Source organism: Xyrauchen texanus, chromosome 1 (assembly GCF_025860055.1).
Source record: "Xyrauchen texanus isolate HMW12.3.18 chromosome 1, RBS_HiC_50CHRs, whole genome shotgun sequence".
NCBI lineage: Eukaryota > Metazoa > Chordata > Actinopteri > Cypriniformes > Catostomidae > Xyrauchen > Xyrauchen texanus.
The window spans coordinates 33,995,965-34,015,729 of record NC_068276.1 but is presented as its reverse complement, the minus strand read 5'-3'; the positions used below and the strand labels follow the sequence as shown (position 1 = coordinate 34,015,729).

Below are 19,765 nucleotides of genomic sequence, written 5' to 3'. Positions count from 1 at the left end.
CTAGTGTCAACTCATCGACACAACGTTGAGTGAGTGACAGATGGGGAACGTCAGTAACCGAGACGTTTTTGCATAGTCAGTAACTACAGTTTGTCTGTCCAAGTATACATGACACAATGCGTAATAGAATATTTAAATGAAGGATGTCAGATTTTGGAACTCCACAATCTCCGCATATGGGGGCACATGTCTGGATTGTTGCTGCTACAGCCATCCATCTTCTTTGCCCTGTAATAGCTTTATTTTAGGTGCTTCCATTGTAAGGGGATTTTGTTCGGGGTTTCAAATAAGAACCACTTCTGCAAGCCGTTCCTTGTTTTTCATCTTTTCACATTTTTCATTCGTATATAAGAATGCTTATTTATGTTGCACGTTACCTGTTTTTCAGAATGTGGACATACTGGACGAAGCTGAGCTGATAACCATGACTTTTAAAGTGCATGTATATGTACTGAGTGTGAAAGCAAAGCAGACTCTATCTGTTTTGAGTTGACGTAAGTGACAGTGTGTAACACAATGGGAACTGGGTACTTTTTTTTACTAAGGTTGCTTTTTTGTCCACTTAAGGAGGTCTGTGTTTGGTTCTTTGAGAGGACTCAAGTGTGAAAACACTCTAAATAAGAATTGCCTTCCATTATCCACCCTGTGTTGATCAAGACCATTCACTTACAATCCAAAATGCACTGCAGGTTTACAACAGATCCAGATGCTGGCATTGTGGGGGTCTGTATGTGTATGTCCTAATTTGCTTTAGTAAGTCTAGTATAAATGGTCACAGGGTCTCAGGGATGAAATAAAGGAGCATGTACTCTAAGATCAAAAAGAAGCTCAAACAAAATGACAAACCAACTGACTTGCCATTCATCCATCTATCAACCCTAATACGCTAAACTCAGATAACCATGGTAAACTAATAGCAAATCTTATGAAGCAATAGTCACTTTCACTTTTTAGATTTAGTAAACTGATTCAGCAAAGTCATACATAGCACTTGTTAAAAGGCAGTTCATCGCAATTACTGAGCACAATGGTAAGATGGATCGATATAGCAGAGCTCCTAATACCAGTTGAGCAGAGAGAAACCCACTACTCGGATGGCAGTGTCTTAGACTCTCCGAGCCCACCCTCTCGGAATACCAGCCATTCCAAATCCATTTTCTACATATATACTAGTGATTACATGTGTCTAATGAGATTGTGTGATAAGTGATATTGCTGAGGGGAACTCAATATGGTGGAATCAGTTACAGTTCTACAGCAGGAAGGAAGAGGTCACCTTATCGGGCACACTGACATATCATGTTTTCATATCATGTTTCATTACGGTGGTCAAGATAATGTGGTATAATATATTATCATGTATGAAATATTATTAATCTCTATTGATCAGTGTTTTCATATGTAGAATGAATTATGGATTTGTGAGACTGTTATTGTCATAGGTCTATTACAAAAGATCCAAGAATAAAGTGCTGAGGCCTGGCTTACAGATAAACTGATGTTATACACTTATATTCAGGTCTATGCACAAAGTGTGGCGTTTCAGACTCAAGAGTTGCCTCTCTCTCCCACAGCCTAAAGATGACACATTAAGCAGATTAATGAAAGAGCTAAAGCTCATGGAAAAGCCATCACACTGTGAAATTACAGCACTCACAAGGGTAAAGTCCTTTTAATTTCTCTTCAGCTTGAGTAACAAGAACCAATATCCCACCACCCACCAACACAGACACTTCAGGTGTGACTAAAAAGAATCTAAATATTAGTGCTTTTGATTTTATTGTGTCATGTAGAATAATACCATCTGCTGTATGGAGAAATCCTTCATTACTTGGAACAATTTCGAATGAGGGAAATTTTCCTTCAACACTTAACAGCTCTACTTCCATTGCAGGTGCCAACAAGGAGCTTGGCCTCAGTAAAGCAACACTTTTATCAGAAGAATTCAAAAGTGAGTACAACTGCTTGTGACAAAACTGTTGCTACACTGCCTTAAAGGGATAATTAATCCAGAAATGACAATTGTCTGTCAGACAAACGTTTGACTGTCTTTCCTGTCTTTGTTGCATGAAACGTAAAGGCAGCTATCTAGCAGAATGTCCAAGCTGATCTTTTCCACACAATGAATGTGAATGGTGACTACAGCTGTCCTTTGTCACCATTATTTTTCTTTTTATAGATAAGAGCAGCTTGGACATTCTGCTAGATAAGCATCATGTGGTTCAAGCAAGAAAGAAAGTCTTTATTTAAAATTTGGGGTTGAAGGAATATTCCAGGTTGTGCTGTCAAAGTCAGTACAAAAATACAAAAGATATAACAATAACAGTGTTTCTGCAGTACCGGTAATACCGAACACTGGCTTATTTTCGGTACCTGCACAATGTCTGACTTACACGACTGCTTCCAAATGGACATTACCATAATAGCAATTTTTTTCTTTGGTATCGAAATTGGCATCCAGAACTGTGAAATTCCACTGGTATCGGTACCGACTACTGAAATGTTGGTATCATGACTACACTTAGTCCAGGTTTAATACAAATTAAGATCAATCAACAGCATTTGTAGCATACGGATGATTACCACAGAAAATACTCGTCCCTTGACTAAAAAGCAAAAATAGTGGTTACAGTGAAGCACTTAAAATGAAAAACCCTGTTTACACCTGGTATTAAGATGTGATTTTGGTGATTCGATCACATGGTCAGTGATAAATACAGGTCTAAATGGGGTCTAAAATATTTTTTGATTGGATCACAAAACCACATAAGAATGTGGTCAAAATCTTATCTGAACGCATCACATTTGGTGTGAAAACTCCATAATCCATACTGTATACATCCCAGCAGTAGCGAACAGCCAGCCCCGTCAATCAACTACTGCGATAAAACAAGAGTATAAACTTTGCCGGTTAAGAGCGGTTTTAAAGGAAATTGCCATCAGATCTGAAAATTTTAAAAAGCAGATACATAAACAAACATGAGAACTTCACAGATCTTCTTCAGTATGTCTGAAATCAACATGCAGGGACACTTATGAGAAGCGCAAGCAACTACAGCTCAGGCTAATACAGGTTATACACTAAAATAATTTATAATCCTGCTCAATATGTTGCATTTGTACTTAGATTACATTTCAGCTGCATCTAGGAGAAATAGCACACTAGAACACTGACATAGTATGTCGTCATGAGACAGAGTCCCTCCCCTCCAAATCCAAACACAAGTAGTTATAGGAGATGCATTTACACGGCCAGGTGAAAACAGTAATGTGTCTCACCTGACCACATGTGATCGGATCACCTGAGACACATCTTAATACCAGGCGGAAACAGAGTCAAAGTGAATGCGACCAGATCATCGTCGTTTTCAAAAGTATATCCACAAGATTATACATGTTACTATGATTTTTAAAATGTGATGGAAATAAGGCAGTGGCAATATTGTGTGAAACAGTGAGTAAGAACATGTACTGTATAAGACAAGCAGAACAGTGTGTGTACAAACACTAATAGCATGTGAAGCCAGTCTGAGCTGTAAGGGGATTTGCAGTACATGTCAAACTCAGTGATGAGGATAAAAATGATGGAGAAAAAGAGAGAATGAGAGTGATTTTGTGAGGGGTGACATTTTTCTTTCCTTTACTGGCTTGATTGTATCTTTAAATGAGTATGGGGAAAAGGTGTTTACATGCATACTACTTCAGATGCTTTCACTTTGAGCACATCAGCACGATTCTATAGCACCTGTGGTATATTCCCCAACAAAATAAACACTAATCCTATCTCAGTGCTGCGCCCTTGTGCAACACAACCTCTGGTCAGTACTGAGCCAGGTGTTGGCACTTCTAAATATTGATACCAAAACATAGCAGATCCACTGGAAGTATCATGCAGTCAGATTATAAATTCTGGAGTGGATGTGTATGAACATATATCCATAGTCATAACAAGCTTTAAGGTTGTGGTCTGTGGAAAATCCCATTGCAGTTCAGGAAGGTGTGTAGAAAACAAATAATGTCTTGTGTAAATGTAGCAGGTGCACATCTGCCACTTAAATTAATCTTTCATTTTAACTTATGGAGGCATGCGAGCACAATTAATTTACTATTTAAAAAAAAAAAAATGGTTATGCATAGAAATGACTGCTTAGCAATCATACTGTAGCTCGTGGCTTTAACTCCCAATGGTTTACCATCCAAAGTAAAAGATATTAGTAGGGATATACTCACATCTGCCCCAGTTAACAGAGCTCCATTGGCATCAGCCATGTTCATATAGTTGTTGTTATTACCAAACTGCAAAAGAAACAAAAAAACATTAGTTGTTATTTCACTTGCCTCAGTCTCTCCACATACAATGTTCTAATCCACTGATTCACCATACAGGAATGAAATTTGCTATAATGCACCAAATATTAACAATGTTACAAGTCACAATTTACATGTAAGTGCATTAGGTACCATGAACTAACAATTAACAATATTTTTACAATATAAGAGTTGATGTTAATTTATACATAATTGTCTATTGTTAGTTCATGCATAAACTAATGTTTACATACAAACACTAATTGTTAAAAATGTACTAGTATAGGCTAAAATTAACATCAACCAAGATGAATAAATGCTGTAAAAGTATTATTCATTGTCATTTCATGTTAACTAATGTTACCATGTTACTTCTTTCTAAGAAATTGGCTGAGTACTAGAGCTGAAAATGTATTCATTCTTCAGTTTACCCCTAATAGTATATAATTAAGACTAACACTGGAAGTAACCCAATTGCTTATTCACCTCACATCTTCATGTAATGCATATGAGGGACCGGCAGGTATGGCTTGCTGCCTATAATGGACATGCTTACTTTCCATAACAAAAGTGGGGGAGAGTCACACAGATATATTTCTAATGTTAAATGACCTTGCAGGCTGATGAAGGATAACGGTGTTCATAAAGTGAAAACAGAGCAGATTGTATATGATTGTGTGTAGGGTGGGTTGATACCTCTCCAGTTAATAAAAATAAAAAAATCAATAACAACACAGAAAAAAAGAGCAGAAAAGGTTTTTGAACTTTTAAATTAATAAGCAAATGTTCAAGACATGTGCATAGATGATTGGATGGTTGTGTTTTTTAAAGCCTAATCTTGCACAGGATATCCATGTACACTGTAAAAAGGTGGTAACCTGCAACTGTGACCTTAATAGTTCACCCAAAAATTATGCCGTCTCAAACTTGTATGACCTGTCTTCTGTGGAACACAAACAAAGATATTTTAAAGGTGATATATCCATACAATGCAAGTCAAAGGGGAATACTACTTCAAAGCTTCAAATTGACATAAAACAGCATAAAGGTAATCTATACGACTGATGTAGTTTAAGCAATGTCTTCTGAAGCAATACAATTCAGACAAAATGTAACAATGAATCTTGCCATCTGCAGTCTCCGTGCTTCAGAAGACATGGATTAAACCACTTGAGTCATATGGATTACTTTTATGCTGCATGCTGCCATAATGTTTGGAAGTGTTGGTCCAATCTGACTTGCATTGATTGAATTTAAACAAATCATATCTCCATCAAAATATCTTTGTTTGTGTCCATAAAAGAAAGCAAGTCATACGAGTTTGACCCTTTATGGAATTAGGTTGTGTAATTGATAAATTATCATTTTGGGGTGAACTATTAATTTAAGGACCTGATCCAACCCTTACAATTAGTTTTGTTGGTGCAGGTTACAATAATTTTTCAGTATATCATTGTAAATAGTGGTAACCTGCAAATGTTACCTTAAAGAGCTATTACTACCTGATCAAACCATTCAAATTAGTTTTGTTGGTGTAACCTAATGTATAAAGGTTAATTCAGTTATCTTAAATAACATTTTTGACTTGAATAAAACATTAAGCACATTTTTAGCTTAACATTTTTTTCCAGTGTTGTATGTCTAAGCTTTCTTACCAAATTTAGCTTTTCTTTATTCTAATCCTTTATCATTTCAGTATCCCTCTAAATCAAACATGATGGAAAATTGTTGAAATGGCAGCCATCCTATCTTTTCTTCTGAGCCACAAACACACTGACAGGTAGGAACAATGGAACAGCAAAATGAGGAATTATGGGTTAGCAGCTGGAGGGCCAGCACAGAGGGCCCTCTATAACCAGACAAATAAAGCACACACACACACACACACATTCATTGGAGTACACATGCACACACACAAGCAGTAACCAGAATATCCAGAAAAGTCATCTTCACAACAGCCTTAAGGCCCTGAATCAAAGACTCATCCAACAGCATGGTTTTGTCTGTTTATAACAAAATTATTCCTTCAGATGCCACACACAACCAAAAGAGTTGAAATAAGAGGGAAAAGGTGCTTTCTTATCTTATTGTGGAGGGCAAACAATAGCAGAAACAAATTAAGATCAGCGCAAAATTAGAAGAGCATTAATTTATTTTCCCCTCGCTTTGTTCTCTCCGTCTCCCCGTCATCTTTTTGTCTGAGTGGTTGGTAAGCGAATGTAATTACCGAAGGAACTGTAGCTAATCAACTGCGAATGGTATCCATTAATTAGTCTATGCCCTGGAGAGAGAGTGAGCAAGAGAAAGAAAAGGGGAGATGAAAAAAGAATTAGGTGCTATGTTATAAGTCTAACCACCACACATACACATCTACCCATGCAAAACACAAACTTAAACACACACGCAGAGCTCACAGCAGCTGCAGGACTTGAAGAGCATGTGTTTTTGACTGAGAAGGCCTTTTGGAGCTCTCACCTGGTGCTATCTACACTAAAGAGGAACACACACTTCTTCATTCAATACAGCACCATAATGTCAGTGGCAGAACGTCTCTCTGAAAATAGAAACATTGAAAAATAACCATCTCTCCACGCTGTTTGTTTGACTGTTGTCTAAATAAGCAGTAACCTGCAAGGATCTATTTCTACTTTATCTAACCCATAAAAATACTTTGTGGGAGTAGCCTAATTGGTCAGGTAAATTTAGTGAGGTGAATAATATTTTTGAATAAAAAGTGCACTCAGTAATGTTTTGCCCATTGTACAAAGGTGCCCTAACCCTGCCCCCACCCTAATCCTAACCACATGGAGCCTGTAAGGTACCCTGCCAGCAACAACCCAAGGCACCTTTCTCCCGTCATGTAATTATTTTTGGCATCGTCTTGGACTTAGCATCATTTAGACACAGTAGTTTTCATTTTTCGATGCCATTGTAGAATTTCACTATTCTCAATCAGCCTTGAATAATTTTATCAATGAGTTAGTGTCTAATAACAGGGTGGTTACTGAGATAGTACTGAGTAGGATCCAGCTGGTCATGTGATCATATCATGGCTGCCCCATGAGGGGACCCTCCACATGTAGAATAAAGCTTTTATGAGGTTACTGACATAACTGGAGTTTCCATACCATGTGAGTGCTCATACTTTTAAACATATGTTTCAAAAAATATGTTTTAAAACATTTGAACAAGAAAAAAAGTGCACCTTAAGATAAAACCCAACCTATTCTAGACCTAGTCAAACTACAACTTTTTCACACATATCACAACAACATCGGTTGATTATGACTTTATAAACATTTATTTTTCAAATTATTACTCACAAACTGCTATGTTATGATATCACTGACTGAAATACAAAGAACAAAAACAAATATATGGTCCAGAAATGAGACATGTAAATGGTGTTTTATGAGTATGATATGAAGTAGACTGTTTCAAATATTCATCTTCACATTGCAGCTGAACATTTCTGATGATAATAATAGCCTAATAACCATAGTAATTTTGCTTCTTTTCATATCAACACCATTATCATGTCAAATTAATGTTTACATTTAGAAACATTCCCTAATTAAATGTATACTTATATTTTGGATTTTGAGCAGCTCGTGATTTCCAGACACGTGTATAACTGGGGTTTAACAAAGTTTATTACATCTCATTCGGCACTTCATCTCTAAAGGCGAATTAATGAGAGAAAATGTGTTTGTTTTTTTTAACAGTTGGAATAAATCTAGCGCTCTATCCCTTTATGAGATCATGCATGTTAACAGACTATGCTGCACGGAGAGAGATGAGGGCTGTGTCTCATTTGGAAGGCTACATGCTAGGTAGGACGCGTCCATTGAAGGCTGCAGTATACAGAGTGTCCTCCTTTAAACAAGTCTCATTTAAACAAGATGGCCTTCGCAGGACAAACGGAAACGGAACATAACATGGTTGCTATGACAGCACGGCATGTTTAAACAAGCACGAGGGGAACAAAGTCCTTTTGGAAGGGAATGTATGAGGTAAAATTAAGGAGAATTATAATGATTACTCTCTTACCTCTACATTCCTTGAGTTTGAACATCATATTTATGGGAAAATTGGCATAATTTTTTTAGACTTTCCATTCAAAGAATTGTGGGTTGAGAGTGCCCATGAAGAATACACTTCATGCATCCTCCGAATTCCCATGAAAGAAGGTCGCATTCGAAGGCTGCATTCGAAGTGTCCTTCTCACTTTTCTGAAATGAGACAACCTCGATGACGTATGCAGCCGACAAATGCGACTTCCAAAGGATGCATCCTTCCAAATGAGACACAGCCAATTATGAGACATATGCATAGTGAGACATTGATTTTCAGTCCTATAGAAATAAAATGTTGATTTATTGTGTTCCAATGTGTGGATTACTAATTTTCGCTAACATGTAAAAATGGAAAATGTGGGAATTCGTGAACTGTGAACATGGAATGTGCAGGGATACTTAAAATGTTAGCAAAACACATTAAAATCCCATAACGAAATTCATTAAGTGGGTTTTTTTCCTGCTATTTTCTACACATTGGAAATAGCTGCTGCTAAGACACATGGAAAAGAGCGAGGACAGTGCTAGGAGAGTGTGCTCGGTGTCTGCACGATCTATGCATGCATACGACTATGCTTTGTGTTCAGTATATCATGCGTTCTTTGCAAGATAAATATACTTGCGCTCGCTCCTTGGCTACAAGACTTAATTCGCTTCATGTAATTTTTGTGCTCTCTCACTTGTTGTTTGCTTGCACTAATGTTATAAATGCAGCACTGGCCCAATCCGGCAGTCCTTATTGTCAAGCCCTGAATACATTTTAATGCTTGTATTACAGACTCACCAACATTTACACAATTCCAATATAATTAACTTGCGCAGAATATCACTACAGAGAGTGCTGGACAAGACCAGTCAAGCATGCAAGCAGACACGTGTGACAAACGTGTCACAGAAGCGACAAGAGATAAGGTGGTTGCTTCAGAAAATGTGCTTATCAAGTTGCACTTTCATTTTGGACACCATCAGTTAGGTTTAGGTTTTAGGCTAGTCTCCACAGTTTTCCTGAGGAACCATTATAATTCTAATTGCCTGTTTTATGTTTCTGATTTCAATATGCGATGTAAAAACTACCAAAACAAGCAATCCAGATAGAGAACAACAACCATTTAAGTTTTTAAGGAGAAAATGTTTATTTCAGGCTTAACTCGTACTGTTGTTGGTTGTCATAACAACTCAAAGTAGTTAAAGATATCAATGTAACTAACCACGGACCATCGCTTCATGACATGTTTTTTGACAATTTTTACAAATGTAGTACCTTAAACATTACCCACTAAGAATATACACCAATTTGAGTGAAAACACGAGACGGTCAAATGGTGGAATACTTCCACGTTCAGGAAAAAGGTGGATAGGGTAAGGATGTCTGTTTTGCTTAGCACATTTTTATGTTACCTCACAAATTTGTTTTACAGTGTACTGTCAGTGGTCCAGTCTCTTGTCTGAATGCCTCCTTAAGTGCCATTTAGTTTTTTTTGTTTTTTGTTTAAAGACACGATGGTGAATCTATTGGCAGCAAAATTGTGAGCCAGCTGTATGTAGTTTGACAAAAAGCAAATGGTTTCACCTAGAGATGCACCGATTGCAATTTTCTTGGCCGATTCTGATTTCCGATTTTTTGCAAGTGTGACCTACCGATTTTTTCCGATTTTCTTTCTAAGAACTATTATTGACCGCATATCCAAACAAAATCTAAATTTCTTCAATGCAACATTTTATTTTCATAATAAAATAAATTATTAAAAAAATAAATTATTTTACAATTTCCCCCAAACTGCACTAAGTTACAGGATCTTCTCTCACTTAAACAACTCTCAAACTAAAGTGCTCTGTGACTGGAAAGAGGTAGAAATAACAATTAACAGCAAATGAGTTGCTTTATGTAACAACTTACGTTAGATGTCCAAATATCAGTTGCAAAACTGATTGCTGCTTGGGGAATGGCTTGTAACCATACCTGTCAACACCCGTTTTGTTATTTCTCCCAAAAAAACTCCCATAATTTGTATGGCCCAAACCAAGTGTGCCGCACAAGCCCTCAAAAGTGAAGCCAAAATGTCTCGATCGCCCCCCAGTGACTGGTCCTAGTATAGGTCATAAACCCCGCCTCCCCATGTTATTCAACGGGACGTGAGACCTACTAAACAATTAAATTACACTTCACATGTCTTTTTTCCAAAGATAGTTTCTGTCATTTACTGTAGTTCCTATCACGTTGATGTAATTTCAAGTGTTTGTTTTCAAAATACGTTTGTTTTTAGTTAGTTATTTGATGCTATAAAAACGGTGCTGTGAAATCATGATTGACAGCTGTGAGTGACAGGTTCTCTGAGCGAAGTAGTCACTGAAGCACCAACGGACAACTTCGGAGGCCTGAGGAGATTGGAGCTTTAAATTTAATATCTACATTTCTATAATTAATTATTTCACACCGTCTTAAGTCAAAAGTCAAAAGTGCAGGGGCGTGTGCTTGCGATTGATTCAGGGAGAGTGAGGGCGGGGCCTTGATTTCGCGGCTTTACTTCCTGCTCACTACTGCGCAGGTCTGGTCCCGAAATCACAACTGCGCAGACTCAAGTCCCAAGATGTCAGCCCCATATCAGGACACTGGCGGCTTCAGTTCTCACCAATGGAAAAGAGCGAAGGGGCGTCCATCTTTTTTTACAGTCTATGGCCCAAACCACGTTATATGAATAATCACATCAATATATTATTCCAAGGTGGTCCAGTTGCCAGATCTTGAATTAAACGCATCCTACTCACACAATCGAAACATCATACAAATTACAAATCATTTATGACCTCAACCTGGCAACCTACAACCCATTTGCGCTGTTGATATCTGCGTAGGCAGTAGACGCGGGATGTTAAAGGAGAAGACTCAGCTGGTGCTCCGGTGAAAAAAACAAAATATACATGTACATTTAACAACAGCTGGATGGAAGAATTTAATTTCATATCCCGAAGCCATATCGACAATGCCCACGCCTTTTGCAATGTGAGTCGCACTGATTTTAATATCGGACATGATGGGGAAAAATTACGTTACTCGGCACCTTAAATCACAACGGCACAATTTGTATAGTATTTAGCCTGCCTCTGCCATCCAGCACCCCACTTCCCCTCTCCCGGATTTGTGTACCCAAATGTTGACAGATAACCGAGGAAATTTATCAGATTTCTGAACCCTCTGTCCTCAACTATGGAAAACAGCTGGTCATCCAGGGCCATGAATTCCATAATTTTCCTCGTAATTGCTTTGGTATTTTCGCTACTCATTCCAAGGAATGATAGGAGAGGCTGCTGACTTGTGGCTGGCTCTGAGCTCTGGCTAGCTTTAGCCACTTTCCCTTTTTAGCTTCTTTTTTAAAATGGGCATTTTCAGCTGGGTGATGGTGTTTTAAATGTCTAATTAGGTTTGTTGTTCCGAAAGTTATTGTGGTGGTTCCCCACTGTTTACTTTGGCCTTACAATTATTACACATTTCGAACTTTATGTATTCTTCACAGTGATGATCTTCCACGCCAATGACGTTTACGTGCAGCTGTGATGTTATTTCCTGCGCCGCTGGCAACAAAACGGACCAGCTTGGAATCGGAAAGACGTGATGCTGACCGGCCGGTCACCAGTCCGGCCGAGCATGCGGAAAATAGGCTAATTCCGGTCCCTGGCCGGTCGATCGGTGCATCTCTAGTTTCAGCTTTTTAAGTGTGTGTCTGTGGATGAAAGTGAGTTTTTGGAGCAACATAGACCAATGGGGAGAGATGCAGAGGTCTGTTTTTTTTAAATGTTTGACCACATGCGCCTCAAACAAAAACAATTAAAACTATCCACTTAGAAAAAATAGAATAATGATAAAAGGTAAGCAATTACAAAACTAAAAGTAATAAAACTGATGGACCTAACAGTACTGCACTTTTAATTTGCAAAAGAAATACCATCTCTTGAAGACACAATCGAATGAGAAATAAAGAAAGAGAGATTACAGACACAAAATGAGAAAGAGAGAGATCACAAGGTGGATTCTCAGAAGTTGGAAAAACTTCCTGCCTCATTTCATCACTAATATGGGTCTTCATAATACAAACAGCAAGGGGAGAGGTGAATCTCATAAATATTAATTGAACAAACACTGCTCTCAAACAAATACTGTAAAATACAGGACAAGAAATGCTGTTTTAAATCGTCTTGTCAACTGTACATTTATTAAAAGACACCAGTAAACAGAAATATAGCCAAGAAATGTGTGGGGGGTGGTTCTTGGCTCTTCAGTAAGAGAGCAGACCCTCTAATGTTCATGGCAGGATGGGATTGAGCCAGATGCCAAATGAGATTAGCCATAATGGGAGGATGAGACAAACTGAAAGAATGAAAGAGGGAATGCTGTAAAATGGGTCAGATCAGACAATGGGGCCTCTGTAATTAACAAGATGAGAGAAGCAATGTAACCACTACCTCTCCCTCGTTAGTGGACAGTAACAAGCTCAAGATGCACCCCAAAACATACTTATAAATGCTCCAATCAGACAAGCTTACATGGATATTTTTGTAATTATGCACATAAAGATAATGTGACACTTGCATATTATACTTCAGGATGCATGAAGCTCCTGGTTGGTTTGGGACACCAGTGTCCATACTTCCCCCTGGTTTTTCCAGGGGGAAATAAGCTTTTATTACAGCAGAGTGAATTCAATCACATTGAGTTCCAAAGACGATAGAAAGCCATCCAGGTTTGCAACAAAATGAGGGGGAGAAAATTATGACAGAATTTTCATTTTTGGCTGAACTATCCCTTTAATATGTTACGAGAGATAGCAAAGCTCATGAGAGCTTCTATGATGGCATGAAAACACACACACATATATGCACAAACATGAAACTACAGAAGTACACACATCTTCACACAGTTCTGGGGTGGAAATTTGTAAAGCAACGTCTTTGCCCTGTAGTCCCGCACAAAGAGCCTAAAGCAGAGCTGTTCTGATCTGCAGGAGCAATCGATCACTAAAAGTTAGTTTAAAGCTAAAATCATTACATGAAAGCACTGCACACAGAGAGAATATAGTCACACTTCCCTTTTCTTTCTTTTACTACTCTCTTCTAGGTTTTTTCTTTTATTACATTCAGCTAAGCCCCACTTTTTCTTCTACTTTTTTTCTTCTTTTTTTAACTGGCAGATTTGAGTCTAAAATGAGTCATGAAAAAATGAAAACATTGCTTGACATCACTTTTCACAAACATATAGGGGAAGAGAGAAACAGAGAAGACTTGAACCAGTGCACTTTTGACAAAATGTTACAGAACTACAAGTGGCTGCAATGAAATCTGAGAGCTACTTGAGCTTTTATTTTTTTCCCCCACCAGGAGAATGATATAAACGGATCCATACAAACGTACTTGATCCTCATTCCACTGAGCCTTTTGTAAGCCAGGCATTATATAACTTAATGCCTGAAGAGGGATGATTGAATGGAAATGAATGTAAATATGATTTTGGAAAAATGCAGGATTTCTTATTGGTTGTGTATACTAACTTTAGAGTATTAATAATAATACAAATATTAAACACTGTCTAATTATAAATATTATAATGAGTATAAATCTATAGTTTATATCATATATTACTACATAATAATAATTGTTATTATTATTATATTATTGTGTAAGATATTCAAATCAATTACAATGCAAAAGGTGTCCTTCTATTTGTTTGTACATAAGTGAAGCATATCATACAAGATAGACTCGGGGTGAGTTGTTACCTTCCACTGCCCTGGCATCTGTTTCTGCTGTGTAATAGAGTCGGGACCTACCAGCAGGGTCGTTTTGTCTTATCTAAATACCTCTGATTAATGACAACCCCCATAACTTCCTATGCTGGAGTCACAGGCCAGCTCTTCTAATTCAATCCTTACAGAAAACCTTTAAAGAAACCATTGACTAGCTGAAGCTTCATCTTTGATCTTATAGTGTACAGTGCCTACTGGCTCTCCGCCACAGAAAAGAAACACCATGGATATAGCTTCAGAGATTCTCTCAATAGAACAGAACATCCAGTTACCTCCACTCACACACATATGTAATTGAGGACATAGCCTGTATGGATGATGACTTACAACTGATATAATTTCAGATGTCTGGACTCTGGAATGCAGCAAACTAGCCCTCTGTAATAAAAATGCAATGGAGTTAGAGTATAAATTATACTACCAAGTTCCACTTTCAACAAAACTGCAATATTTTCTACTGTATTCATAATTTCTAAGCAACATGCTCACACTGGAAGTCGGCATGCTGTTTCCAAAAGTTCCGGTACCCTAGGATCAGCAAAAGTATGCAAACTAGATGAAATAAAATAAGCATTTATCTTCACTGTTTTACACACAGTTCAGCTGAAAAACATTTTTTACAACTGGCTTCTGGCGAACTCTTCTGGATATAAATCGATGTCACACTTGTTTATATGCTCTGAAACTCTTTAGCCTCTGGGGCAGTGTTTAAAATTTGGTCAATTCATTACTATTTTGGCTAAAGAAAAATCAGCACACACGTACCGATTTTTATGTGAGATCAGGCCATTCTATGACTAATTTGTCCGATATAAAACCAAAGACTGGCAGTGTGTGTATTCAGTCCTTAAGTAATGTGGATTTCCTTTATTGCTGTTTGGATACACCTGCAGTAGGTACATTGGTAGATCTGTGAAACACAAACCGTTAAGAGTCAGCTCATACATCAGCTCATTATTTTACAGAACACTCCACCATATTAAACAAATGGATCAGCCTACAGCTGCAGTGAGGAGCCTGCGTGAGGGGCCAGAGGTTATTGTCTAATTTAAATCTTGGCAGTATTCCCAGGCCAGTGCCACATTCCAATTTGTGGCTGTGTAGCATGGCGCCACTGACAAGAATGCTTCTGAAAACACAGTTATGGCTGCCCTCCAGAAATGTGTTGAAAAACGGAGCAATCAACAGGTTGTGGAAGATTAACAGTGTGGTTGGCATAAATTAGCCCAAATAATGAAAATGTCAAAATATTGATGACTAATTTATAGGTTTATAGTTTGTGCCACACAGACTTCTTAAACCTATTGTATACACAGCTGTATGGAATTAGAGGTCTTGCTGGTATGTGACAAAAAAAACATGTTTCAGGCTTTATGCTAAAGAACAACCAATCAATAGACAAGGAAAATTCAAGTCCAATTTCCATAAGTGTTTATACCTGAACTGTCATCTTGAACATTCTGCATTTCAAAAGAGGGCTAAGATTACGGTGGCAGTGCCACAGAAAGTACAATACCTAATCTTCCCTATTCACTTCTGGTCATTATGGTGACACTCTGGGAGCTCATGAACAAAAGAGTACTAAGGATTTGCACAGATATGCCCTAAAATTCTTCCACTCTTGAAGACATGGTGACAGCAGAGAGATCAAAGAAAAAGTAAAATAAAATGGGGAATTACTGGAACTGTGACACATCTTTTAAAGAGTCTCATTGTGGTGAGAATGGAGATAACTTATTTTTAACAACATTGAAGTTATTAGGAGAAAATTAAGTGACAGTTGAAATCATCATTTGAATCTGACACAGCAACAGATAAAGTATAAAGGAACCTCTGTCCATGTATGTTTATCACTCATTTCCCACAAAGAGATCCTGTGCATACCTCTGACCGCAAAGAACTATGCAGTTTTATTTAACATCGACATGCATCATAATTAGGTAATATGATACAAATGTGTAAACAATAACTAGGATTACCTTCAGCATAACATCTTTTGTGCTTCACAGAAAAATGAAAGTCAAATAAAGTAAATAATGACAGAATTAAAATGTTTGGGTGCACTATCCCTTTAAGCAGTTGCTCAAACCGATAACTATGTTTCAGAAAAAAACTACAATCTTTTAGTGCAAAGACAGCATGCAATTTTTCCCCATTTTAAAGTGGAAAGTCTAAAAAGGGGCTCAATAACACATCCTATATTTGAGTCTTGACCTCTGTTACAGGCCAAAAGTGCTGTACAAAAATAACAGTGTGCAGAGCACACAAAACATTCCACAGGCCAACCACCATCCTCAGCACATCCGTAGACAATCTCCACCTCCATCTGTCTTCATTAGGTACGTTTTTGACCTATTTCTCTGCATATGAAGAGATTTTAAGGACCTCCTGTGTGCTCCTAACACTGTTAGCTTGGATATATTGAAAGCCGTGACCTCACATCAGCATAGCTACCCAATTTACCGCAACAGCAGGTCCAGTAGAGACAATGGCAAGCAGCTAATCCATAGAGCAAAAATATAGAGAAAAGGTCTGGCATGGAAGGAGCTAAGGATGGTGGGAAAAGAGAGAAAGACCACTTTCATTGACTTGACAGAATGGCATGGGATGCTAACATAAAATGAGATGTTATTCGGTCATTTATTTACACAACAGGCATCAAGCCCTCTTTTCTGACTGGACCAAAACCCTGGTTTCTCTTAACAGAGATCATGCCTAGTCTTTGGCTTAAAAGCAATGTCATGCTTATTATTCCTGAACTAATGTATATCCAGAAATATTGAGCTAAAGAAGACTGTTTTGTAGGGACTTGACAAAGATGAACAAGTGATACTTCTACAACAGTGAGTGATTTTCTCTATTATATTAAAGGATAATGGCACATTTATTTCAAAATATGCAACAGTTAGAGCCGGTTCTAGAATCTAATTGGACGAGAGACATTCCATGAGTACTGATGGTCTCATACCATCAGCACTTTGACGCTTCACTGCCATTCTAAACTAAAGTGTAAGAGCAGTGCAGATGTGTTAAGAGCTACTGTATTTGTGTCTCTTTACAAGTATTTATTTTACATTACATAAGTTAGCCAGCAGGTGGTGGCAAAATATATTTTTTGTTTGTAATATGAGTCAGTTTATAAAGTGAAGTGAATCTGCGTCAGTCTGTGTTTACATACAACAGCTCTACGTGATTACTTGTATTATTAATACACTACTAAAGCTAGGAAATAGCTTTAAACGGCTTTAAACAAACAACTTCAGCATTGCAGCTCATCACAGCTAAGAGACACAACAGACTGATTAATTACACAAACTCAAAGTGCTTACCTCTTACCAGAATATCCACATTGGAGAGGACATGCTGTTTAAAATGGCGGAGGAGATTGCGGTTTCTATAGTGAAAGACTCCGGCTACCGAAATAGGGAGGAATACCCCCGCTTGGATAGCTATTTTTGCACTGAGATAGCTGATCTTCAGAAAGCTGACAGCATCTCTGCTTGGGAGTGGCAACAGGTGATCGCACTCTCTCTCTCTCTCTCTCTCTCTCTCTCTCTCTCTCTCTCACACACACATACCCTTGTTTCTCCAATAACTTGTTAGAAACAGCCCATGCTGTGATTTTAGTCCTAAAGTGAATTTTTTTAATTACTAACGGAGGCTTGGAAGCATCATTTGGTTTGGACCAGCAATGGCAGATTCTGATCCATCACATAAGAAAGTAGTTCCATGCACAAATGCGATTTTTGAGTGTACCATTTTTTTTTTTATTTACTTGCTAATTGAACTGTTGTATATAAGCAAAATCACACTTTCAATCATGCTATATGGCCCTAAATCAGCACTGCTGTGATTACCTGTGTAGGCCCACATCGCACTCTTGCTTGAGTGATATTACTTAATTACAAAGTACATATATACATTTCAAACTGTTTATTTGGTGAAGCATCTTTTCTTCCACCTAATCTCTTGCCACTCTTAAACTCTCTAAAATGACTGCAACAAAGATGAAGATGAAGTTTTATTTTCATTCAAGTCTCCCACTCATCCTGTGACTTTCCAATTAAAATGAGAGTGTCTAATTGAGTATAATCGTGGCCAGAAGCATGACGTTTAAACACTGGCAGACTCGTTGTCAGTGTGGAATTGTCATGTACAACAAAGCATGTTTAAAGCATAATTGAGGCCAGATGGCTTAATCTGGTGCCAAGACAGACAGGCAGTCCATATGCATGTCCATAGAGTATTAGTATAACTGTAATCAAGAATCGTACAAGTGTCTGTCAGACAAGTCCTTTCACACAGACACACACACAGGCCTTCTTCGGTGTTATGACAGAAGCTTTCAATTGGCACTGCATGGCAATACAAAGTCTTTCACTTCAGCATGCTCTCATTCTCCAAACTAAATTAATTAAATATGGTGGTTGTGCGCCTACATGAGAGCACTCCAATGCGTTCAGTGGCTAAATGGTGAAAGTCTTCTTGTAAGTACTCCACAATGCTGGTGACCAGACAATCACAAATGGTTAATTCATACAAAATAATTCCCATGATGGAGACTGACATCACAGGCAAATCTGCACCAGGAGGTTGATTGTCTGTCTGCTAAAATCAGTCAAGGCTTTCCAAATTTGTGAACTACCTCCAGTGGTGTATATGTGCAACAGTCTCTGAGACCAAAACTGCTTTCTTTCACTTACTCTGAATGGATGTGACATGTAATTTCATTATTTATTAAAACAATTTAGTAGTAATAATATCAATATACTCCTTAAGCACAGAGAATACTTCCGTTCTGACATGAAGGCTTAGCATCTGTGTACAGTCGAACGCTCACCTTTCAAATTATACTTCAATTGACTGTGCGAACATACACAGGTGATTGATGCATGCGCACTGAGATACTGGACTATTTTTCATCAGGAGTTTAGACTCATGAATATGTCTTCATAGTCCTTCAGGCTCGAGTTATACAAATGCAGGTACCTCACACACGGGTTCTTGACGTGCACATCAACTGTTGTTGTTTCAACCTTCATCTCCTGGATAGGGATGAACCAGTAGTGCATAAGTTCTCACGTAATTTTGGACATAAAGTTCACACTAAGGGCTTAGTAACTATTAGTTAGTTTGTAACTAATTCAGTGCTGAATTTGGTTGCACCACCTGTTCTTAAGGTAAGACTTAACTAGTAGGTCGTAAGCTCTACATAAAGTGATGACATTTACCAAATTTATCCAATAAGCAGCCTTCAAATTTGTACACAGAAGTGTTAAAAAGCTTGTTTGCTCAAGTAACTGTCAACTGTAATAAATTATATCCCCGTTAAAATATGATACGTAATAAAAGTAGATTTAATAAATAGTTTATTTTCCCTGTGATAATAACAATATATAGAAACTGTTTCTAAAATAAATAAGGGGTGATAGATAAATAAACTACTAATACACTACTGAGAAATAGACATTTATTCATTTTAATATCCAATATATATTTTGAATGTGTTGAAACTTGACACTGGTGACGTACCCTGAAAACTGCACCGTTTCAATGGTTTCATGCTGAAGAGCATTGTTTTCTTTC

General features: G+C 37.7%; 1 protein-coding gene across 1 annotated transcript in view; it reads right to left on the bottom strand.

The window, feature by feature from the left end:
• The window catches only part of LOC127651488 (TOX high mobility group box family member 3-like), a 98,722-nt gene that overhangs the window by 46,078 nt on the left and 32,879 nt on the right, over positions 1 to 19,765 (bottom strand). The window contains exon 2 of the mRNA XM_052137374.1: positions 4,231 to 4,296. Coding sequence (XP_051993334.1) covers positions 4,231 to 4,296 — 66 coding nt within the window. The remainder of the gene's footprint in view (positions 1 to 4,230; positions 4,297 to 19,765) is intronic.